Genomic DNA, 22,103 nt, shown 5'->3' with positions numbered 1-22,103 from the left:
GGTAACGTAAACAAAAGCACGTGGCCCCCCATTTACAACGACCTTGACACCTTGTCTGGGGACAACACAATGTCAGGAATTCAATACAATCAACGGGGCACAATCTATATATTCAAGCATATTGATGTACATGTATAAAGCACTACCACGCGTCGGTAAGATAGGGAAAGATTAAGTTTTGAATCAATAAATTGAATTTTCTTTGGTTCGAAAGAATTGTAAACAAAAGCACGTGGCCCCCCGTAATAACGACCTTGACGCTAATTCAATTCAATTCAAAAAACGGGTTCACTTCCGCGTTCGCGAGAAACCGTCAACACAGCGTCAGAAAATGTCAATAACGACGCGATTATCTGACGAATTCGACCAAATTAAAGGTGATTATGAGATTTTCTTGTTAGATCTAATCCACGGGTGTGTTAGATCTAATCCACGAGGGTATTTCTTGGGTTGTCATCGCCGAAAAGTTGGTTGAGTAATACTAGAAGAAGAGGGGAAATCAATTAATTATGCAATTAGTCCAAGACCACAATAAGTCTGTTTATAATTTATATATACTATTTAGTACCTGTATATAGGATACTGGGGCCAAAATCCTTTTGTGTCAAGTCCCTGTGAATTAGTCCAATCCAATGAAGCCTTCAAGTCTCTCCTAACTGCCTAACGCCATTGGGGCAGTTTTGGGGCAGCAAATATAACCATAATAAACAAAAAAAAATAAAATAATTTTTTCATGCACCTCTCGATGGCAAAATCATCAACTGGTTGATGGTGGCCATAAATTGGTAGAAGTAGAAGTAGAATGATGTTGAACTTCAAATTCAATTTGAACGCGTTTATTTTAGTCAGTACCCAGACTGCTGTTTGGTCTAGTCAGTAATCAAACTGCCCAGTGTTTGGTCCAGTCACTTATAAGATTTGGACCGGGATTGGTTTAACCAGACTGTGTTTTGTTCATTATGTCAGTTGGGCAGTTGGACTATTTATCTTAAACTCTTTTCTGTAGGCTACCTAAACTAATACGGAAATCTGCGATTTTGTTTTTGTTTCATTAGATGTGACTTATTTGGACCACGTCGGAGCCACCCTTTACTCGCGCCGTCAAATCGAAGCGTATCAAAAAGATTTATTAGAGAACCTGTACGGTAACACTCACAGCTCATCCCTTAGTGGTCTGAATACGGCTAACACCGTCGACCAAGTCAGAGAAAGGTCAGTCGACATTTTTCATATATTTCTGCGGTGGATGTCTCCAAGATCCTTTTCGTGATGGGTGACTCCAGGGCCCGGTTTCATAGACTGAGTATCAAAGTTATCCCTAGGGGTAAATCCTCAATCTGGGTAACAACCACCATGGTTACAATGAGAAACTGTGGTAATAACTGACAAATTTCAAAATGTTCCCAGAGACTATTTTTCTTCCACATCTATGAAACCCAGCCCTGAAATCCATAAGTATTCTAGAATGATGGTTGAAAAGGAAAATCAATGAATTTCAAGAAATTCCTTAAGCTCGGGGTCAACGATTTAGGGTAATATTGCAAGGGGACACAAATTGTAATCATAGGACGGTTGGGGGTAAGGCTTCAGGAGTTTCAGGGCCTTACCTAGTATTTGAATCTAAGGGGAAGGGAAACCCGAAAAAAGGCATTTTACCGAAAAAAATGGATAGTCAAAAACCGATATTCCTCTCGTACTTAGCATTTGAATTTTGAAGGGGGGTAGAGAAACCCGAAAAAGGGCAGTTCTATCGGATAATAATATTTGCAAAAAGGGTACTTTTACAATATTACCGGGGGGCCCTGTTATGTATGGCCTCAGGTGTAAGGTATTGATAAAAGAGACTGTGAATAAAAATTGATAATCAAGATCATCATGATTCTTGGTTTGTTTGATTTTTTAATCGTTGCAGGATTTTGCGCCATTTTCGCACGAGCTCCGAAGAATACAGCGTCATATTCACATCGGGCTGTACGGCCGCGTTAAAACTACTCGCCGAAACTTTCAATTTCGCCGCATCGCCGAACAACGGTAACGGGCGGCGTTTAGCTCGCGCGAAGGACGGCTCCCAAACTCTCGCGACCGCCGGTGGAACGTCGAATGATTCCGAAACATTCCGTCGTTGTAATGGTCGACATTTTTCCGAAAGTAGCTCCCAATCTGTTCGGCAATGTGATCAAAATGGTGTTGATACCCGCGGTGATAGGTTCTGCGACAAGAACCGTGCAACCATGCGCCAAAATGACCGAAGCGCCAAAATCCGCTGTGAAGGGGACTGCGATGAAAATGGTATGAACATTCGTATGAATGATGCTAGCTGTGATGAGAACTGTTTTGGTACGGGCGCGTTCCTTTATACCCAAGACACGCACACCTCCGTGCTTGGTATGCGCGAAATCGCCGCCGCCAAACGAGCGTCCATTTACTACATGCCGTACGGGGAGTTTTTGGCGGCGAGCGAGAAATTAGATTCCGATGGCGCGATTGATTTGAACGCCGTACCGCTTACGAGCGATGGTACACGTGGCGCGGTAAATGGCGCGTGTGGTATTCCGCAACGTTCAAACGGATTATTCGTCTACCCGGCGTCGAGTAATTTCAACGGACAGAAATATTCGCTTAGGTTTACTCATCGGGGATTCCCCGGCGTCACAAGGGGAATCCCTGGTGGTGTGAGGGGAATCCCCGGTGGTGTTAATCGATGGTACGTCTGCCTGGATGCGGCGTCGTTTGTTTCGACTAATCGACTCGATTTGAACAAGTTCAAACCGGATTTCGTTGCGTTGTCGTTTTATAAAATTTTCGGATTTCCTACCGGACTGGGTAAGCCTATTTTTAGTATAACAAACATCTGGTGGATCCTCACTCGCCACAAGTGGAATCCGCTGTTTTCGCAGTAGTTGATGTCCTACTGCACTCTAGTGACACCTGGTGGTTCCTCACTCGCCACAAGTGGAATCCGCTGTTTTGGCAGTAGTTGATGTCCTACTTGCACACTAGCGACACCTGATGGATCCTCACTAGCCACAAGTGGAATCCGCTGTTTTCGCAGTAGTTGATATGTTAATGGATTCTAGGAAAATTGTCCCCCACAGATATTAACTTCTAATGAATTAGACAAAGTGAACTAATTCTAGCTAATTAGTGCAGCTACTTACTCTGACTGATTCAAGTTAATATCAGTTACTTTGAGATTAAAAAGATTTTATTTGGAGGGGGGGCAATGGTCCTGAAACCTTCATACTGCACACTAGCGACACCTGGTGGATCCACACTTGCCATAGTACTTTGCTGGGATCTGCTGGTCTGAGTGGGATGAATATATTTATTATAGCGTGTCAATTTTTCCGTAGGTGCTTTACTGGTACGCAATGAAATCGCCGATGAATCACTACAAAAGACTTATTTCGGCGGTGGAACGGTGCTCGTTTCCCTGGCAACCGAGCGTTTTCATGTCAACAGATCTGCTAAAATTCATGAAAGGTAACGTAGGATTGTCTAGCTCGCTAAAATCTGAAGTTATTTTGGGGAGGTTTTGAAGATGCTTGGATTGATTGTTTCTGATCTATACACGTATCTACCCTTAACACAACTGCAACATATAAAATACCCTGATCAGAATTAAGATGGCTGCCAGGCATCCATTGTTGTTTACTGCAATCTGCACGAGCGCATTATAAAATGTTTTATAGGAAGTTATGAAGTTGCTTCGATCAATTGTGTTGATATTTGGTCTATCAATCAGTACTTGGTATTGTAATAACAAATCGCTGATTTGGTCCATTTTACTTTTCATTACAGATTCGAAGATGGAACTTTGCCATTTTTAGACATCATTGCATTGAACCATGGATTTGATGCTCTTGACAGAATAGGAGGTGAGCAAACTTTTAAGATCAGTGCTGATTAATCAATGCCTGAAAATGCTGGGGATAATTTGAAAATTCTAAGAAATTGTGCGCTGCATAGTAGGCATATAACTTTTATTGTGTTTACACCACAGTGCGGTGTATCGTTAGTTTCCAATATTTCACTATGCTTGACAGGTGCTGCCATCACTATTCATTAGTGATAAAAACCAATTACTAATAACATCAATACACCTCAATGCGATGCACTAGCAAAGTCGATCACTGATTTATACACCGCACTGCGGTGTAGACACACTGAACTGATTAAACAATTTTCATCAAGGTATGGGGGGCATAAGACATCCATAAAAATTTCAAACGGTATTAAATTATCTGTTTTATTGCAGGAACAATGGAGGCGATTTCCACGCGAATTTCGCAACTGACAAAATTCGTCTACGACAAACTGACAGCATTGTTGCATTCGAACGGCCAGCCGGTCGTGCGGTCGTATTTCGATGGCCCGAGTTTACATGGCAACGTGATCAATTTCAACGTTTTGCGCGATGACGGGAGTTACGTCGGCTATAGCACGGTCTGTTTATAGAAAATTCAAATTAATTAGTAACACTGTAGAACTGGGTTCAGAATCAAATTAAATCCACACAACTGTGGAACTGGGTTCAGAGCCAAATTAAACCCATACAACTGTGGAACTGGGTTCAGAGCCAAATTAAACCCACACAACTGTAGAACTTGGTTCAGAATCAAATTAAACCCACACAACTGTGGAACTGTATCCAGAGTCGAATTAAACCCACACAACTGTGTAAATGGGTTCAGAATCAAATTAAACCCACACAACTGTGGAACTGGGTTCAGAGCCAAATTAAACCCACACAATTGTGGAACTGGGTTCAGAGCCAAATTAAACCCACACAACTGTGGAACTGGGTTCAGAATCAAATTATACCCACACAACTGTGGAACTGGAGCCAAAGCCAAATTAAACCCACACAACTGTGGAAATGGGTTCAGAATCAAATTAAACTCACACAACTGTGGAACCAGAACCAGAATCAAATTAGACCACATTGCTGTGGAACTGGATTCAGAATTAAGCGCAGTTGTAGAACTTGGTGTTGTTGTTTTTCAGGTTGATAAGTTAGCTCAGTTAAATGATATACACCTACGTACGGGATGTTTCTGTAATATCGGAGCCTGTCAATATTTCATGGGACTTTCATCCGACGATATTAAATCCAATTACCAGGTACGTAAATTAGGAAGAAACTACAGTACCGGCAATGCTACTGTGGCAAGTGAGGATCCACCAGGTGTCCCTAGTAGTTACTCCTCAATTTCTTCTAGATTTTAATTATATTTTTTTCTCTTTGAGTAAATCAAATCTATCGATGAAAACTAGCCCAGGTTTATAAGATAAAAACCCACTATCTACAGATCAAAAATTTAAAAACAAGAATTTATTTATTCAATAAATATAAGACGTTTTATATTCATTTTATATTTATTGAATAAAGGAATTCTTGTTTTTAAATTTTTGATCCGTAAATAGTGGGTTTTTATCTTATTATCCTTTCACCACGTTTGAGTGTGGTTATCGTTCTAGCCCAGGTTTATTCAAAACTGGGTTTATTTATGATACTTTCTACGACAGGCTGGTCACGTTTGCGGAGATGATATGGATCTGATCGACGGGCGTCCGACTGGCTCTGTGAGGATTTCGTTCGGTTATATGTCCACCGCGCAGGACGCGTTGAATTTCATTTCGTTCGTCGAGAAATGTTTCGTTCAGGAAAATTCTTCTAATAAACACGGTAAGTTTCATTTTAGTCTCTTGTATGAAAAGTACCGCGGGCCCAGTTTCACGAAAAAGTTAAACTCAAATTTTTGGAGTAGGTATTGCTATTGGTCATGTTTTTTCGATAAGGACAACAATTCAAACTTAACCGCTTTAGGCTTGAACTTTAGCGTGAAACTGGGCCCTGGTACCAATTTCAGAAAGTGTTTGAATAAGTTTTGAGTAATACATTGAGTAGGCACTTAGTACATCAAGTACCTGGTAAATGCGTTGAAAAGCACTAACATGTCAAAGTGCTTTAAAGTTGAGATTTGTTTCTACTTGTTGTATGTGTACTTATTCTTATAAGTACTTATTCCAATAAGTACTTATTCCAATAAGTACTTAGAATTTCGATAATACATGAAATGAGTACTTAATTGAATATGCTTTTATTTTAGTACATACGAAATAAGTTCTTTCTGGGAATATTACAAAACAACGTACTTCAAAATTTTTTCGTACGATTATTTTCTTGCAGAAGTTTTGTCGGAATTGATCGTTAAAGATGATTCGTCAGTAATTCAGATGGATTCTCAAGAAGTCGAGTCACACGAGGTCGTAAGCTCAAAACCGACTGAAAGGTCGCGGTCTCAACCAACAGAGATTTTGCAGCCCGCAGACGGCTCGAGGTCACGACCTTGGCTCGATGGGTCGGGTGATTACTGGCGCGTAATGGAAGATCAGTCGACTGCGCCGCTCAATTTGGAGGAAAACGCCGACGAAAATATTCTCACAAATATCATTTTGTATCCTGTGAAATCTTGCGCCGGTTTTCAGGTAAAATTATGAAACTTTAATGAAATTACACCCTAAAAACTAAGTATTTAATGGTGCACTTTTTGTCATAGAACAGCCAAAATGATTCGGCAGATAAAGTGGGTTTACTGTGTCTTGGATTTCTCATAAACCTGATGTCTGCCTTCATAGATCCCCCTATGACATTATCAAATAACCTTGTGATAGTATTTGTAGCCCTTTCAGAAAAGATGGCTGCTCCCATGAGTCCCCTCATGACATCATCTAATTGTCTACTAGTGATTTGATCTATACCTTCTAGAAAGGATGGCTGCCTCTATAAATCCCCCTTATGACATCATCAAATCACCTACAAGTGATTTGATCTATGTACACTTTCAAGCTACCTTCATAGATTTGAGTTGAGAGGCGCCTAATGTATTGTTTTATCAATAGGTGGCGTCGTGGCAGATCGGAAGCCGCGGTCTGCTGTACGATCGACGGTGGATGATCGTAAACAAGGCCGGTGTCTGTCTCAGTCAAAAGAGGGCGCCGCAACTCTGCCTCATACAACCTTACATCGACGCGGAACAGCGAATTCTAGTCTTAGCAAAACCAGGTAAATTTTAGTATAAGATTTGAATCTTAAGTTTAGCCGACATAATTTATATCAACGGACAAATAAATCTTATTTTTCAGGGATGCCTAATTTATGCGTTCCATTTGGTGGTGATTTTTACCGCAATGACAAAGTACACGCGACTCTATGCAGAGCTAAAGTCTGTGGTGATGGGTGAGTGTCATGGCCATTGTACAGGGTCCCTACGATTCCTCAAAAACTCTTTCTAAATGGAAAATGCTTTTAAAGGTTCTTGAAACTCCTTTGATTTGAGTAAAATGCGTGAAACTCCTTTGAAACTCCTTCAATTTCGAGACAAAGGCAATTAGAAACTTTAGAAGTTAATAGACTACTCATTAATCGGTACAGTTAGAACCGGGATTTGTTGCCCAATTAGGCGGTTACCAAACTTAGAAAGGATAGGAATTTGCTTGCAACATGCTCTACTCTTTGGGTACTATGGTCGTAAATCACCCCTGTATCTGCCCCCCCCCCTGCAAACAGCTATAGAATGATATGGTTTCTAAGGTGTTGAAGGTTTAGTTAATTGTATATTTGTAGAGTGAATGGTATAGACTTAGGGGAGCAGGCCGGTGAATGGGTCTCCGATGCGTTAGGTCAGTCGGGGTGTCGTCTTATACAACAGCACACCGATGATAACCGATCTACTCGCCATACCACCGGTAAATAATACAGCTCATACATGTGCATGTCAGTGTGTAACATGTACATGTCAGTATGTAACATGTACATGTCAGTATGTTACATGTGCATGTCACTATGTTACAAATGCATGTCAATATATTACATCAGGGACATGTATATGTTAGAATCTTGTGCATATGAAGGATATGTACATGTCAGATTGAACATAAGGAATATGTGCATGTCAGAATGATACGCCCGAAACATGTGCATGTCGAAATGTTAGATGAAGTAGATGAGTATGTCAAATCGATAGCCAAGGAATGGTTGCTTGCAAGAATGTAAAATGTGGGACATCTACACGTCAGAACATGTTTTAACATTATATCATATGGAACATGTGCATGTCAGAATATAATTACATGTGCATGTCAGAGTGTTATGAAGGACATGTGAATAATGTGATATCGATGTTTGTTTCTATATATTTCAGATGGTCAGTTATCTCTAGCCAATCAGTCGCAGTTTTTACTCATAAATCAAACAAGCGCGAAACATCTCCTCGAAGCCATCAACAAACAAAATGCAACAACTACCGATGAAATAGGTAAACAACCATTGAATATATCTCTTCTCTTGAGTCATGTTCAAGTTAGTAATGTCCATGTCAACTTCGCTTGGGGATCATTCATTTATTACGTACGCATAAAATTTTAATTTTTCAACCCCCCTCCCCCTCTGTACGCAAAATCGACCATTTGTTCATATACATTAAGCATTACAGTACGCAATTAATAGCACTGACCCCTCCCCCCTCCCCTAATGCGTGAGTAATAAATGAATGACCCCTTGGGAGGATGTCAGGTGTCTCAATGATACCGTGTTTTTCTCCTAATCAGCTGGGTCATTTTGTAACCTGCTATAAAATTTGTTTATTTCAATAACTGCTGGGTCTGTTATTATGAACTTGATCACGATTTCAAAAAGTAATGTACAGGATAGATAGGCATTAACTGTTCTATTTACTCGGTTGAATGGATAGATTATTTAGAAGTTACGATGTTTTGTTTCGTTGCAGATTTATCTAATTTGCTCAGTCGATTTCGGGCAAATTTCATTATCTCTGGTGGAAATTCACCGTTCGCCGAGGACTCCTGGTCCGATATCAAAATCGGATCACATAAATTTCACGTAAGTTCACACGTGATGACATCATAGGGGACCTATGGAGGCAGACATCTTTTCTGGAAGTGTTAATAGATAAGATTGTTAGGAGATAATTTAATGATGTCATAGGGAGATTTATGGAGGCAGCCATCTTAAAGTGTCTATATATAAAATCACTAGTAGACAATTTGAAGTCATAGGGGATTTATGGAGGCAGCCATCTTTTCTGAGTGTTTATAGATAAAATCCCTAGTAGATGATTTAATGATGTCATAGGGAGATTTATGGAGGCAGCCATCTTAAAGTGTCTATAGATAAAATCACTAGTAAACAATTTGATGTCAAAATTTAGGAGGATATTCTGTTCCGGAAACAAGTCTAAATTGGCAATTGATGATGTCATAGGGGGTATTTGTAAAGAGGCAACCGTGATTACCGCATTGTTCTATGGATTATTATGAGGTAATTTGATGATGTCTAAGGTTGTACCCAGGAAGGCGACCATTTTCGATGATGTCATAGGTTGTATTAATGAATGTAAGCAGCCATGTATGTTTTGTGTGCGTATTTGCAGAGTGAAGGTCGTTGTAATCGATGTCAAATGATTTGTATTGATCAATCGTCTGCGGAAAAAAATCAAACTCCGCTTTTAACGCTGACGACCATCAACGATAAAAAGGTAATTTCTATCTCACGCAGGTGTGGGGGGGGGGGGGGCGTTGTATCAATTAGGAGCCACCCCCTCAAACAATCCATGTCTGGAACCTGTACCCTGGTTAAACTTCGGTCTTCGTAGTTAAAACAATCTACTGGAACAACCCCTTGAGCTTGGAGGCACCCATTCAGCTATTCTATACAGATATTAGTCTACAGTCCGGGCCGCTCCTTGGAGCCACCCTCATACTGTAAACAGGTAATAATCAGTCTGAAAGGTGATTTCCAAAGCTATGCAATTTTTTTTTTTAGATGAAATTCGGTATTTATCTGAAACACACCGGATGTGTGAACGGAGGGGCGCAGAATTTGAAAATTCGAATCGGTGATGCAGTCCGTCTGTCAACCAGTACAGGAGATTAACATTTATTTTAAATCGAAACATGACATAATTCCTTTCGCTCAGGGTCCCTACCGATCGGTCAAAGGTCTAGATATAAGGAGTAAGCGTCTGCATCCCAATTTGAGTAGATTCGATTCCTTCTATTGGCAATTGATTCCTTCAAGGTGGTTTAATTAGCAATTATTTATCTTTGAAACAAACTAGCTTTCTGATTTGGTAACTACCTAATTGGGTACAAAAGATCCTGCTCCCAACTGTACTGATTTAGACATAGTTTACCGTACAATTTCTGAAACATCTAATCGACTATCTCTCAAAAATTGAAGTAGTTAAGAGTTTCTGACATTTTTCTCGAGTTAAAAGGAGTTTCGAGCACCTTCAAAAGCAATTCCCGTTTAAGGGCTTTTAAGGTATCAAGGAGTTGTAGGGACCCTGTTTGCACAAGTTATATTTTATTTGATAATTGAAACAGTATTCTGTGAGATGCAAGGATTTGAATTTATATTGTTAAATCATTTTAATATATATATATATATATATATATCTATTTACGAATGTTTTTGTAAAACCGTTTAAGACTTTTATGCGCACAAAATATACTTTATCTTTCTACACATGAAATATGACATCCTGTCTTGTAGCCCGCTCGGGCAATTATAGCCCCAGCGGGCTATTGCGTTCACTTAGGGGTCATTCATTTATTACGTACGCATTAGGGGAGGGGGAGGGGTCAGCGCAATTGCGTACTGTAATGCTTAATGTATATGAAAAAATGGCCGATTTTGCGCACAGAGGGGTTGAAAAATTCAAATTTTATGCGTACGTAATTAATGAATGATCCCTTATCATCCATTTTACAGTTCACGAAATGTTTTATGATTTTATGGCGCCTTCAAGGTCTCTATGTTCACCAGGTGGCATTGAAAAGGGAAATTACATAGTATGCACACCTAGCAACCGCAATCAATCGCAAAGTTTTAGCTCATGACATGTTCTATGATTGTGGGGCGATTTAGGGTCATTCTGTATGTTCACCAGGGGGCGTTGGAGAAAAAGCAAGGCGCATTTCCACATATAACTCGGTACCTACCATATGCATTCTTTGTAACCACAACCATTCTAGCTCATGGCTCTTTGATCGTTGTGAGTTTAAAGCTCACTGAAACCCCCAAATACTAACAAGAATCTTCTGAGTTCAAGACGAATATTTAATTTTTCCTTTCAGTTCTAACTGATTTATTTACACTTATTTGTTTGTACACGTATTTACAAAACGCAGTTTGAACAACACATTAGCTGAAGATTTAATAAATTCAGTGCGAGTTCAAATCAGCTAATCAGGGGTGGATTTAGAGGGTGGTGTCTGCCTTGGCTGTCCTTGGTCTGGTTGTCCTTTTCGACACGACAGAAATAGCTAAACTTGGCCAATTGAGCACTCATCCTCATTGGAACTTGCATATTTTAGGATCTATTCAAAAATTGTCCGAGATCCGCCCTCTGCAAATGATAACTTTGGAACCGGGTTCCGAATTTAACTCACACCGATGAAACAGGTCCGGATCTGTGGGACTGGATCCTGAATTCGACTTAAAACCGATGTTCTGTATCGATCACAAACCCGTTGAAGCGAGTTTATGTTCGGCTGAGATCACGAGGTCAGATTCTGTTTAAGTATTTCACGTTCTTCCGACAAGAATTGCCGGATGAGAGATTCGACGTTCTCGTCACTACGAGTCACTTGTTTCATCAACGACGCGTGGAAATCTTCTTGCACGCCTTTATTTACACCTCGTGTCATCGTTCTTTGTCTGTAAGAGAAAACAGAAATTCAGATAGAGAGAGATAAGAGATAGGAGGGAGGGAGGGAGAGAGATAGGGAGGGAGGGGAGAGATAGAGAGGGAGAGATAGAGGGAGGGAGGGAGAGAGGGAGGGAGGGAGAGAGGGAGGGAGAGAGAGAGGGAGGGAGAGAGGGAGGGAGGGAGAGGGAGGGAGGGAGACAGGAACCATGGAACTCTGTCACTGTCATAATTCAAGTTATCCGATCAAAGTTTAAAGAAAAACCACGAAAAGAAAACACAGAAATTCTGTCACTGTCAGGAAACTTAAAACAGCAGAAAAAAATGTCACTGTGAAAAGATTCAAACTATCATTTTGTCAGGGTGGAGAGCTCGGAGAAGAACTACAGAAACTCACTTTCCGCGTTCAGACTATCTTGGGGTTGGAGAACTCGGGGTTTGAACTATCAATTATCGGGGGTGGAGAGCTCAGAGTGGAATATCTGTCACTTTCATGGAGAGTGCAGAGAAGAACTACAGAAAGAAACCTGTCACTGTCGGGATTCAAACTATCAATTGTCAGGAGTGGAGCGCTCTGAACCCCCGAATTCCCATTGAAACTTACTGTGCTATACTCTTAGTACTGATCGGTAGAATGTCTAATGTCACTTTTCCGCCCTCTTTAGTTTTCACGTAAGCGAATTCCTCCAAAATATCAATATCTGAACAAATAGATGGTTACGAAGAAAATAACTGGGAAATCAGTATGCCCAGTGGAACCAGAAAAAAAAACTTTAGAAATTCATCTTTTATGAAAAATTTCACAATTTTGCTCAAAATTTGAACCATTTTGACAAAAATTTCACCATATTGCTCAAAAATCAACTAATTTTGACTGAAAATTGACAAATTCGATTTGTTTCTACCTAGAAAAGCTGCTCTTAAACTTTACACTGAAAAGATGATTTCAACATTGAAAATGGATACTGATGATGTAGTTGAAGAATATGTTGTAAGTGAACGACCCTCGGGACCGGATTCTAGTCATCGCCTGGTCGAATAACGTCTGCTGCTTCGGCCAATCGTATTGCAGTAAAACTAGCATGTGACCCAAACACATGTCATTGTACTCTTTATTGGAGAACGCCTTTTCCTGTGAAAAAAACAAAATCCATTGCCAAATTTCAAATCATACGAATTTAAATTTAATATAGACACAAAGAAAATACTTTTGCCTCCATAAATCCCCCTATCACATCATCAAATTCAATAACTCTTATACACCTATCCAGTCTTATCAGTAGATATTTGATGATGTCATTTTGGGATTTATGAAGGTGGTCATCTTTTCTAGAAGTGTCTATAGATAAAATGGTACGCAATTTGATGATGTCATAGGGAGAACTAATGATGGCATCTTTTCTAGAAGTACATTTAGATCAAATCACTAGTCGAAAATTCGGTGACATCATAGGGGGATTTATGGAGGCAGATGTCTTAATCTACAAGAGCCAGTAGATCAAAACACTAGTGGATAATGTGGTGATGTCATAGGGGGATTTATGGAGGGAGCCATGTTTCATAAAAGTGTCTATAGATCATATCAATGGTAAGTATTTTGATGATGTCATAAGGTGATCGATGACAGAAGCTAGAAAAATTGAGAAATAATTTTCAATTGAAACTCACTTTCAGCGATGAAACTAACATTTCGATACAATACGGTAGAATCTCGACATCGATGCACGGCAGTAGCCACAGGTGGCGCCCCACGCCTTGTGCGAACTGCGTTTGAATCGGCGCGGATTCTCGAGTCGGCAACGAGGAGACCAGATTCAACAGGACATCGCATGCGTGCTAGAAAATAATCACATTTTACAAAAACTTAATTGTTAAAAGGAAATTGAAGCCTGGGTACGATTTCAAGAAAAAGTTTACCCTTTCATTACCGACTAATTAATACCCAAATATGCCGGAGCTAATTTGAAAGTTTTAAAAATTCCACCCCAGTGGGTTCTATTAATGGGAATACCGCTGTAGTATGTCTACACCGCGGTGCAGTGCATCGTTCACTGTCTGACAGACGTTAACATCTTTGAATAGTGATAGAAATGTATTACTAATTACATCACTACACCGTGATGCAGTGTACTAGCTAAGTCCATTGTGGATTTATACACCGCACTGGAAGGGTTAAACTCAATTCATGGTTTAGTTGCCCCTGTTTACTTAATGTTTTCGATGAGGACAACAATTCAAACTAAACCACCTTTAACCCTTTCAGTGCTGGCTAATCAATACCCTATAGTGCTGAAGATAATTTGAAAATTCTGAAAAATTCCACCCTTGTGTGTTGAATAATGGGAATAGCACTAAAGAGCATCTACACCCTGGCGCGGTATATCGTTAGTTAGTTGTCGAATAAACACTATAATCCGAGTAAACTGTAGATAAATGAAGAAAACCCACACTTCGAATTTGAAATTATACTATCAAATTTATTATTACGAAACCACAACGTTTCGGCTGTTGACTAACAGCCGTCATCAGGTGGAATGAATGTTAGTCAACAGCAGAAACGTTGTGGTTACGTAATAATAAATTTGATAGTATAATTTCAAATTCGAAGTGTGGGATTTCTTCATTTATATCGTTAGTTACTAATATTTCACCATGTTTGACAGGTGCTGCCATTTTTCAATAGAGATAATTAGTAATTACAAATCAATACACCGCAGTGCGGTGAACTAGCAAAATCTATCACCGATTCATACACCGCACTGCGGTGTAGACGCACTGAAAGGGTTAAACTTGCAATTTTTCGTGGAAAACTTGAGGAAACATTTTGAAACTCACCCCGCGGTTGCCCAGACAGCAGTGGCAGCAAGCTAACTGTATACTGCGACATATCTACAATTATTCAAACTCATTAGATTAAAGACTTGAAAATTCAACCTCGTTTAAATACAGCCTGCTAGCAGGACCCAGTTCCACATATCCCGTATCGGTTCAGTTCTGGAGCTGTGTTAGATTTAATTCTTTTGAATCGGTTAGTTTCTAAATATTGAAGAGTCATGACGACGAACCTCACAAGCAAGACTGAAGGAACTGTGTTCTATATGCACAACTGTGGAATTGGATCTTGGATTTGCAACTGTGGAACTGGGGCTGAATCCACAACTGTGGAATCGAGTTCTGAATCAATAACGGAACTGAGCCCCGAATCTACAACTGTGGAGCTGGGTCCTGAATCTACAACTGGGGAACTGGGTTCTGAATCAACAACTGTGGAACTTGGTTCTGAAACAAAAACTCTGGAGCTGGGGTTTGGAATCCACAACCGTGAAACTGGATTTTGAATTTACAACTGGCGAACTTGGATCTTATTCCACAACTGTGGAACTGGGTTCTTCCACGTTGTATTAGCAGGTTCAGAATAAACGACAAGTGGATCCACGCGGTAATTTACCTGGGTGGATGTTTTTTGCGTTGCGGGCAGCGCTTGTATCCTGACGACTGCTTCGAGAAATTTGCCCTGATAGATCAGTCGATCAACATCAAACGATTTAAACCACGTCCAGCCGTCCGAGCGCCAGTGATGTAACAAACTGTTAAAATCTTAAGAGAAAAAAATTCGAATCAGTCGGATTAAAAGGCGGTGTAGACGCACTGAAAGGGTTAAGCACATGTAAAAGAATTATTCGTTTTGAAGGAATTTTTAACCCTTTCAGTGCGTCTACACCGCAGTGCGGTGTATAAATCAGTGATGGATTTTGCTAGTACACCGCACTGCGGTGTATTAATGTAATTAGTAATTTGTAATTATCTCTATTGAAAAATGGCAGCAAGTGTCAAACATAGTGAAATACTAGTAACTAACGATACACCGCACTGCGATGTAGACGCACTATAGTGGTATTCCCATTGTTCAACACACTAGGGTGGAATTTTTTAGAATTTTCAAATTTTCTCCAGCACTATAGGGTATTAATTAGTCAGCACTGAAAGGGTTAAGGAAATCAGGAGTCATAGCGACCCTGGTTAATTAATTTGAGTAATCGTATAAGCGTCGGAAGAAAAGATTTCGGTAATGACTGGTTTCAAGCGATCGTTTCGCACCTTTTTCGAGTTCCTCCGTGTGAAGCAGGTCCCAACATTTCAACGCCGTTTGTAAATACAACACGACCTCGTCGCCTTTTACGATCGACTTCGAAACGTGAACTCTCGGAACCGACTGCGACTCGGTTCGCAGTTTCTTCGGCCGCGGTCTGGAACGTAGATTGCGTAATTCATGAAAAATAAACGATAATAAAATAACAAACTCTCTTAAGCTCATGGGGCCAGTTGCACTATGAATCGCAACTAATCGTACAGTTTTTATCAGATCATCACCAAATATTCCACGTATGTTCTATCACTCCAACAGTACACGGACCCTTAGTTCAGGGATTCGTTCCACAATGGATAGGGCCCATATTCTAGATGATATCTTAATATCTAGATGAGTAGTGCTATATTGGTTAACTATTTATTTGACGCGCGAGCTTTCGCTCCTAATGTATAGAAGCTTCCATTCATTAGTAGCCAAAGCTCATACGTCAAATAAATAGTTAACCTATATAGCACTACTCATCTAGTTATTTATTCTAAACCCAGTTATCACAGCTACTCTACGAGTTTTTATTAGATCAACACCAAATATTCCATGGATGTTCTACGTGTCCAACAGTACACAGACCCTTAGTTCGGGGATTCGGCCCACAGCGGATGGGGCCCATTTCTAAAGCAGATCTATGTTAGCCCGTAAGATCATCACTTACTCAATTGTTCGTTCATCAATGTTGGCCTTCATTGCTTCAATTAGAACCAGTGATGGGCTGCCGGGGGCGGCATTATCTGAAATACATCGACATCGAAAATAGTGATGAAGAGTAGTTATAGCTTAGAAAACATTCTTGCGAATATAAGCGATTATAATAAAAGGTTGAATAAAAATGTTATTTTGAGAATATTCTGATATTTTTTACAGTAATAAAGCTCTCGAAAGAGTAGCAGTAACTACTCTCAAATAGTATTAGGTAGTCAGGTCTAACGTAGATATGAATCAAATAGAAATCTCAGACGGGATTACAAGAAAGCTATTGAAATGTTTGCGAATAAAAGCGATTGAACTCACTGGCGAACTGATCCGGATAACTCATACTGCAATATTGATATAAACACTCGAACAGCAGAACCATACACGAGAATAGAACCTGTTTCGCGGTGACGGACGCCGCGCCGGTTTTCTGCTTCATGTCGCGGTAAAGTTGAAACGCCAGCTGCCATCGAGACTCAACACTGTAAATAGAAATCAACAAACAAACAGTCAGTTATTTCAATGAAACAGGGGCTAGAATGCAAGGGATACCGGTGATTTAGGACCCAGTAATCACAGTGGGGATGCCAACAGGGGTACAGACAGCAGTTTTAGGGGGAGTGACAGGCAGGGTTTAGACAGCAGATTATCGGAAGGGGTGCAGAACAGCAGATTGTCTGATGGGGTGCAGGGTACAGACAGCAGATTGTCTGATGGGGTGCAGGGTACAGACAGCAGATTGTCTGAAGGGGTGCAGGGTACAGACAGCAGATTGTCTGAGGGAGTGCAGGGTACAGACAGCAGATTGTCTGAAGGGGTGCAGGGTCCAGACAGCAGATTGTCTGAAGGGGTGCAGGGTACAGGCAGCAGATTGTCTGATGGGGTGCAGGGTACAGACAGCAGATTGTCTGAAGGGGTGCAGGGTACAGACAGCAGATTTTCCGAGGGAGTGCAGGGTACAGACAGCAGATTGTTTGAAGGGGTGCAGGGTACAGACAGCAGATTGTCTGATGGGGTGCAGGGTACAGACAGCAGATTGTCTGAAGGGGTGCAGGGTACAGACAGCAGATTGTCTGAAGGGGTGCAGGGTACAGACAGCAGATTGTCTGAAGGGGTGCAGGGTACAGACAGCAGATTGTCTGAGGGGGTGCAGGGTACAGACAGCAGATTGTCTGAGGGGGTGCATGGTACAGGCAGCAGATTGTCTGATTGGGTGCAGGGTACAGACAGCAAATTTTCTGAGGGGGGTAATTTTCGCGTACCTGTTTTTCACGAGCAGGTTCGTATTCTGCCAGCCCATGTGTAATCCTATTAAATGCATCGTTTCGTATAAACTGTTCCACGGGTTCGAGATGTAGCTTTCTTTCTCGGTGAGACCCTGTATCACTGAACCGCGCCGTCCAGCAAACACATCTACAAAATAAACATTGGTAAAGCATTTGCAGGGTTCGTACAGATCAGGGAATAAAGGGGAAAATCAGGGAATTTCAGAATTACTTTTCTAAAACAGTTTTAGCCACTAATGGACTTTTTTCCTGACTTTTCCCTGGCATGTTGTTTTCCCTGATGTGGTCTGCTAAGAATTCAAGCAATTAACAGTCAAATACGTGTAAGACAAAGACAGAAACTGTTTTTCAAGTGATCTAGCAATCTCAACATATACTCCTCGAAAAAAAAGAAACCCAACATTTTCTTTTTTCCTTGTTTTTAGAAAATATCCATAAAAATTTCATTTGTCCCTTAGTTCAAAGTTCATATAATATCCTGACTGAGCTTCCTTTTAAAATAAAATTCCCCGACTATCTTCAACAAAAGAAAATTCCCCGACTTTCCCTGATTTGCAGGTTAAGCAGCCGCACCCTGAGACTGAGTGGTTCTAACTTTAGGTGAAATAGATACAAACCTGAAGTGTTGTCATTCAGCTCACTAGGTGGCGCCGGTCGCGTCGCGTAGCACACGTAGAAATCGATGGATTTCTGAAGCCAGCGATACAGCGTTTTGTGACCGAGATTCAAATTCGCCGATTTCAACAACAGCGGCAACACATCACAAACTGCAAGAACACAATTTAGAATTTGTTCAACCTGTTATTGTCGACTGTTTAATACCCCATAGCTTCTGGAGATTTTTTTTGTAAATTTCACTTCAGTGCAGTGTGTAACAGGCATAGCGCTATATTGTCCACCCTGCAGTGCGGTGTATAATGGATATACTGCTGTATTGTGTCTTCGCAGTGCGGTGTATGAGGCATACTGCTATATTGTGTCTACCCTGCAGTGCGGTGTGTAATGGATATACTGCTATATTGTGCAACCCTGCAGTGCAGTGTATCATTAGGCGCTAATATCTATAATGTGATAGGTTTTGCCTCCTTTCAATAGGGATTTTGACTAATTCATAATTAGATGGATACACCGCACTGCGGTGTAGGTGCAATATTACATAGAGCGGGTAAACTTCGCATAGTATGGTAAACGCACTAGATGGGTTAAAAATATCTGAAATTCTGAAGACAAGTTAAAATAAGCTGTATTCACCGAGGTATTTCCGGTAGCTGTTGAGAGGGGTTTGTTGGTGCGAATGTTTCTCCGTTGAAATCAAAGTGTCGACGAGTTCAGTCTGAAAATAGAAAAAACATTAATGTTAGTACCGCATCATGCTACCAGGCGGTGTTGTTCAGTTCATCAGTTCATTTTCAATTTTCGATTTTTAGGTCAGAATTTTTAAAATTGCGAATCCAAATCTGATCGTCGAACAGGCCTCGAAAAACACTCACACTTATCTACTGTCAGTGTACTGGTATAGTCTTCAGTGATAATTGATTTACTCAGAGAAGAAAATTTGATTTTAATTTAAATTGAAGAGTAACTACTAGCGACACCTGGTGGATCCACACTTGCCACTAGTAGAATCCTCTATTGCAGCCGTAGCTGATGTCCTACTGCACACTAGCGACACCTGGTGGATCCTCACTTGCCAAAAGCGTAATCCTCTATTGCCGCAGTAGTTGATGTCCTACTGCACACTAGCGACACCTGATAGATCCTCACTTGCCACTAGTAGAATACTCTATTGTCGCAGTAGTTGATGTCCTACCGTACACTAGCGACACCTGGAGGATTCTACTTACCCCGTGTAACGAGAGTAAATGTGGAAATCGAGCGAGAGCCAACAGTTTCAGGCGACATTGTTCGATTATATCGTGCGTCTCGTCGGCCATCTTGAATAACATGTGACACTGAACCTCGGGCGGAATCAGGGATACCAAATCTGGAAAACATGTGAAGTGTGGACGATCAGTTTTTGAAAGTGTGCTGATAAAATGTCTAATGTCTGGTATTTGTAGTTCATTTTCAATTAGAAATGTCTCAGGTGAAGCACTGAACACATGTGAAGTGTGGACGATCAGTTTCTGAAAGTGTGCTGATAAAATGTCTAATATCTGGTGTTTGTAGTTCATTCCCAATTACAAAAGTCTCAGGTGAAGCACTGAACACATGTGAAGTGTGGACGATCTGTTTTTGAAAGTGTGCTGATAAAATGTCTAATATCTGGTGTTTGTAGTTCATTTTCAATTAAAAATGTTTCAGGTGAAGCACTGAACACATGTGAAGTGTGGACGATCAGTTTTTGAAAGTGTGCTGATAAAATGTCTAATATCTGGTGTTTGTAGTTCATTTTGAATTAGAAATGTCCCAGGTGAAGTCCTGAACACATGTGAAGTGTGGACGATCAGTTTTTGAAAGTGTGCTGATAAAATGTCTAATATCTGGTGTTTGTAGTTCATTTTGAATTAGAAATGTCTCAGGTGAAGCACTGAACACATGTGAAGTGTGGACGATCAGTTTTTGAAAGTGTGCTGATAAAATGTCTAATATCTGGTGTTTGTAGTTCATTTTGAATTAGAAATGTCCCAGGTGAAGTCCTGAACACATGTGAAGTGTGGACGATCAGTTTTTGAAAGTGTGCTGATAAAATGTCTAATATCTGGTGTTTGTAGTTCATTTTGAATTAGAAATGTCTCAGGTGAAGCACTGAACACATGTGAAGTGTGGACGATCAGTTTTTGAAAGTGTGCTGATAAAATGTCTAATATCTGTAGTTAATTTTCAATTAAAAATGTCTCAGGTGACGCAATGAACACATGTGAAGTGTGGACGATCAGTATCTGGTTTAATCTTTACCAATCATGAATTGTGTTTTGGAATCCAGCACCTCAGCCGCCAAAGCGTCGGTGATAGCCTTTATTTCTGTCCACAATTGCGGCTCATTGGCGAAATTAGCAAACCTGAAAAAACGTGAAAGTACGATGAGAATTTTTCATCAAACGCAAAACGAAACTGTGAAATTCATGTTACGAATGAAACGTACATTTCTTGCAGTAATTTCGCCGCCTCTCGAAGATTCTTCTCGTTTTTCTCGATCGTATAAGCTTCGAACTGGAAAAATAAAAACAAAAAATAAAACTAATTAGGCCTAGGCTATCTAACGATGAAATCTAACTTTAAAATGCCGATCCTGGTTCGATATGACTGATAATGACTACGGGTATAAATGGCGGGCCAATTTCGTTGGCGGGTTGAGGGAGGAGAGTGAGAGGTTCCTCCTAAGTACCGACAGCGACGGAGAGAGAAAACAAGGGGAGAGGAGACGGGTGCCAGACTAAAACAGGGGTGGGGGGGAGGTGGGCGAAAACCGATCAGAGAGAGGAGGGAGAGAACAGGTGACGATTATCGATTTCGGTATATTATGATGAAATTAACTGAGCCGCGAACGATAAGCTGATAAGAGATAAGCTTGCTGTGCGCTGGGGGGACAGGGGGAGGGCCTGCCCTAGTTTTCGAACGGCTTTTTTAAAGAAACGTACCTGTATTTGGAAGTTACCGGGGAACATCGTTCGAGCGGTTAACAGCCATGATTTAGCGGCGCACGGATCAGTTCTGAGACTGTGTCGAGCTCGATTAACCATCCATTCTTCATTATTACCGGCGCCGACTGGGCCTGATTGTTGTTTATCAGCTGTAGAGGCCGCCATTTCTGATTTCGCAAAATCTCGGTGGCTGGACTGAAAAACTGTTCCATATCGGTATCACTACTTCCCGGAGCTTGGACTCGCGTCGCCACGATTGCGGCGTAACAAACCGGTTCATATGCTATACACAAAACTCCCTGAAATATCATTCAAAAATCCATATCCAATTCAAACATGTCTTCAAAAAATCTGTGTTTATTTTCGTAACGCAGCTCGTCGAAAAAGTATTTCTAGTGAAACCTAATGTAATCATTACAATTCAATTCAAATATTTATTCAGTATAAACAAATGCACTCAGTGACTGACATTTATAAGTACATACATGTTACAAAGTGTGAAAAAAATAAATATAGCTGCATAGCAGCGATAACGGGTTTCTGCCTAACTGGTTCATATATCGCACTGGGAAGCGTCATCGAAATAATTCTACAGTTCATAACATATGCCTTATTTCCAAGAAGCGCAACCTGGGTCAACAATATGCTGGATATATGGACC

At 40.7% G+C, this 22,103-nt stretch overlaps 2 protein-coding genes across 2 annotated transcripts; one reads left to right on the top strand and one right to left on the bottom strand.

Annotated features, from left to right (window-relative positions):
• The first annotated feature begins 291 nt into the window (after window positions 1-291).
• On the top strand, window positions 292-10,426 carry LOC141906762 (molybdenum cofactor sulfurase-like). Its single transcript, XM_074796117.1, has 16 exons — window positions 292-377; window positions 1,056-1,212; window positions 1,913-2,823; window positions 3,354-3,483; window positions 3,802-3,878; window positions 4,259-4,446; window positions 5,008-5,124; window positions 5,530-5,689; window positions 6,194-6,492; window positions 6,907-7,069; window positions 7,150-7,243; window positions 7,631-7,752; window positions 8,208-8,321; window positions 8,793-8,905; window positions 9,456-9,560; window positions 9,848-10,426. The coding sequence occupies exons 1-16, from the start codon at window positions 332-334 to the stop codon at window positions 9,956-9,958; spliced, it is 2,907 nt and encodes a 968-aa protein (XP_074652218.1). The 5' UTR covers window positions 292-331; the 3' UTR covers window positions 9,959-10,426.
• A 745-nt stretch (window positions 10,427-11,171) lies between these two features.
• Window positions 11,172-21,622, bottom strand: LOC141906764 (integrator complex subunit 10-like). The gene is made up of 16 exons (XM_074796121.1): window positions 21,440-21,622; window positions 20,944-21,011; window positions 20,757-20,860; window positions 19,703-19,842; window positions 19,110-19,191; window positions 18,476-18,625; window positions 17,835-17,985; window positions 16,891-17,054; window positions 16,535-16,610; window positions 15,834-15,982; window positions 15,184-15,332; window positions 14,571-14,624; window positions 13,404-13,571; window positions 12,702-12,867; window positions 12,340-12,436; window positions 11,172-11,746 (listed from the first exon to the last, which is right to left on the bottom strand). Exons 1-16 carry the CDS (start codon window positions 21,605-21,607, stop codon window positions 11,587-11,589), a joined length of 2,046 nt encoding a protein of 681 aa, XP_074652222.1. The 5' UTR covers window positions 21,608-21,622; the 3' UTR covers window positions 11,172-11,586.
• Between the last annotated feature and the right edge of the window lie 481 nt (window positions 21,623-22,103).

The sequence above is a fragment of the Tubulanus polymorphus genome, chromosome 6, assembly GCF_964204645.1.
Source record: "Tubulanus polymorphus chromosome 6, tnTubPoly1.2, whole genome shotgun sequence".
Classification (NCBI taxonomy): Eukaryota; Metazoa; Nemertea; class Palaeonemertea; order Tubulaniformes; family Tubulanidae; genus Tubulanus; species Tubulanus polymorphus.
Note: the sequence above shows the minus strand (reverse complement) of the source record. Positions and strands in the feature narration are given on the sequence as shown.